The sequence below is a fragment of the Etheostoma cragini genome, chromosome 4, assembly GCF_013103735.1.
Source record: "Etheostoma cragini isolate CJK2018 chromosome 4, CSU_Ecrag_1.0, whole genome shotgun sequence".
Classification (NCBI taxonomy): Eukaryota; Metazoa; Chordata; class Actinopteri; order Perciformes; family Percidae; genus Etheostoma; species Etheostoma cragini.
In genome coordinates this window covers 2,802,201-2,804,945 of record NC_048410.1, presented here as the reverse complement: position 1 = coordinate 2,804,945, position 2,745 = coordinate 2,802,201, and the positions used below count along the sequence as shown (strand labels likewise).

At 44.8% G+C, this 2,745-nt stretch overlaps 1 protein-coding gene across 4 annotated transcripts in view; it reads right to left on the bottom strand.

Moving 5' to 3' along the window:
- The window catches only part of mtss1 (MTSS I-BAR domain containing 1), a 68,375-nt gene that overhangs the window by 16,654 nt on the left and 48,976 nt on the right, over positions 1–2,745 (bottom strand). For 3 of the 4 annotated variants that reach the window (XR_004656221.1, XR_004656222.1, XM_034868480.1), the window contains exons 11-13: positions 2,403–2,534; positions 1,181–1,331; positions 722–748 (exon numbers count right to left, since the gene is read on the bottom strand). Coding sequence is in view for 2 of the 4 variants with exons in the window: in XM_034868480.1 (XP_034724371.1) it covers positions 722–748; positions 1,181–1,331; positions 2,403–2,534 (310 nt within the window). In the remaining 2 variants the exon portion in view is untranslated. The remainder of the gene's footprint in view (positions 1–721; positions 749–1,180; positions 1,332–2,402; positions 2,535–2,745) is intronic. The other variant, XM_034868481.1, reaches the window with a different exon arrangement.

Here is a 2,745-nt window from a genome sequence, read left to right as displayed (position 1 = left end):
GACAGACAGACAGACAGACAGACAGACAGACAGACAGACACACACACACACACACACACACACACACACACACACACAAACTACTTCATTGAAAGGTCACAGACATTCGTGTCAAACTGTTTTGTTTCGTGTGTATTTTGGTTCCAAAAGGTGTGTGTCATTTTAATTATTTAAGCACTAAGTTGTCCAACAATTCGTGAGAAACTCTTTGCATCCCTCACAAACAACCGCACATGAATAAAATAAAATCCCAGACATCCTCCACAATTATCACAAATAACTAGAAGACCCCAGATAAATGTAAATGGACTGTTCTTATTTAGCGCTTTGTTAGTCTAACGACTGCTCAAAGGACTTTTACATAGTACAGGAATCATTCACCATTCACACACTGTGGCGGAGGCTCCCGTACAAGGTGCCACCTGCTCATCAGATAAACATTTACACTCCGATGTGCAGAATACTAGACCTCTGTAAATAGTTTTAGTTTTTAAATAAAATAACTAAAGTACTCCAACGTCATCCGTTTCTTCACAGAGTAATCCAAATAAGTGAATGATCCCTTACACTTCATGAGTTCTATAATGCACTAAAATAAGAAATATTACACAGGTGAACTGAGTGGGACATTAGGCTAATGAACCTTTGGATTTGCTGTGAGATAAAACAGCAAGAAGGCAGACACACAGGCACATGAACAGACAGGTAGTCAGAGACCTACCATAGAGGGGAGGATCTCTCTTTACAGCTGGAAGAGAAGGAAGGAAGTTTAGCAAAGAAAACACAAAACTACCACAAGAACACAACAGAGAACCGGAGAGGAGATATCGCAACAGAACAGAGGAATACAGAAGAGAGATGAAAGAGTCAGTTGCATCCAAACAGGAAATAGAAATACAACATAAAGGAGCTGAGAGGTTCAGTTGTACGAATGAGTTACCAGCTTTAGAGCTCCCTATGTGTGTGTGTGTGTGTGTGTGTGTGTTTGTGTGTGTGCATGCGTGTGTTCATTGTTGTCTTTATATAAAAACATTATTTTTGTCAGACTTGTTGGTGAAACTGTGTTATCTAGTTACTGTGTGTGCGCATGCATGCGTACTCACTGTGTGTGTGTGTGTGTGTGTGTGTGTGTCTCTGTGTGTGTGTGTGTGTGTGTGTGTGCGCGCACATGCGTACTCACTGTGTGTGTGTATGGTGTCCTCGGAGCAGGACGGGGTGGTGGTCTGGGTGCTGTAGCCGCTGGAACAGTGCAGAGAGTCCCTGCTGCTCCTCGGGGCGTCTGAATTCAACGCACCCAACGTCAAGGCCAGCTGATCCCGGGCAGAGCAAGTCTGAGAGAGAGAGAGAGAGAGAGAGAGAGAGAGAGAGAGAGAGAGAGAGAGAGAGAGAGAGAGAGAGAGAGAGAGAGAGAGAGAGAGAGAGACATTTATTGATTTCTACCATTTTCTTGTTCTTTAATATATTTTTTTGTTTTAATTTACTTAATGAATTGAATTATTCTTGATGCTTTGGCAATATTGTTTACCAAGAACAGTACTGAATTTAATTGAATGAGAGAATGGATGCCGAGGTCATTAAGTTAAGGAGTTTCATTTATAATTTTAGAAAATAGCATGACATGTTTTACAGGAATAGACCGAGAGGAGACAGGATCCGGAGAGATGAAAGGAAGCACGGGCTCTAATATTCTTCTTTATTAAGTTTTGTGTTCCATACCCTGAAAATCCAAGAGCACAATTTGAATTTTCTCAGCGAGTTGCTCTGGCATCGAGTGATGCTGCTCATTAATGATGCCCTTGTAGCCGAGCTGCACCAATCACATCGCTGTATCTGATGCGGGTGTGGCCAGAGGCAAGCTGCACCAATCACATCGCTGTATCTGATGCGGGTGGGGCCAGAGGCAAGCTGCACCAATCACATCGCTGTATCTGATGTAGGCGCAGCCAGAGGCAAGCTGCACCAATCACATCTCTCTATCTGATGCGGGTGGGGCCAGAGGCAAGCTGCACCAATCACATCGCTGTATCTGATGTAGGCGCAGCCAGAGGCGAGCCAAACAGATGACGACCGTTTAATCTACCAGTTAGCTCTGCTGGTAGCTAAGCATATGGGGCTGGTGATCCGTCACTCCGTGTGTTGTTGTGATTGGTCGTAGTGTTATCCAATAGCGTGCAGGGAGATTGGTGCCCCCCCCCCCAGAATGGGCGAATTTCACTACTCGATGCCAGACCCTTAATCGTTCGGATTTGGGTCTGGATTTCCAGGCTTGTTCCCCAAAGTAATAAGCATGGAATTCCATACAGTAAGAACCCAATGTGTGTGTGTGTGTGTGTGTGTGTGTGTGTGTGTGTGTGTGTGTGTGTGTGTGTGTGTGTGTGTGTGTGTGAGAGAGTGTGTGTTACCTTCCCGGACGCCGACATGGCTCGAGCTCTCTCTCCATGGTGTGAGTAGGCGTTGTGTGGGGGGGCCAACAGGCCGTTCTCTGCCCGTCCGCTCCCCCCAGCAGCAAGCTGATTGGTGGAGCCGACTGCATCCTGTCATAAACAAAGTTAATTTAATGAGCATGTGCTGTCAATGGGTCCCTTTAAAGAGTCTATGGTTCATTAAATCACTTTAAAGGTCCCATGACATGGTGCTCTTTCGATGCTTTTATATAACCTTAGTGGTCCCTAATACTGTATCTGAAGTCTCTTTTATATAGACCTTAGTGGTCCCCCGATACTGTATCTGAAGTCTCTTTTATAT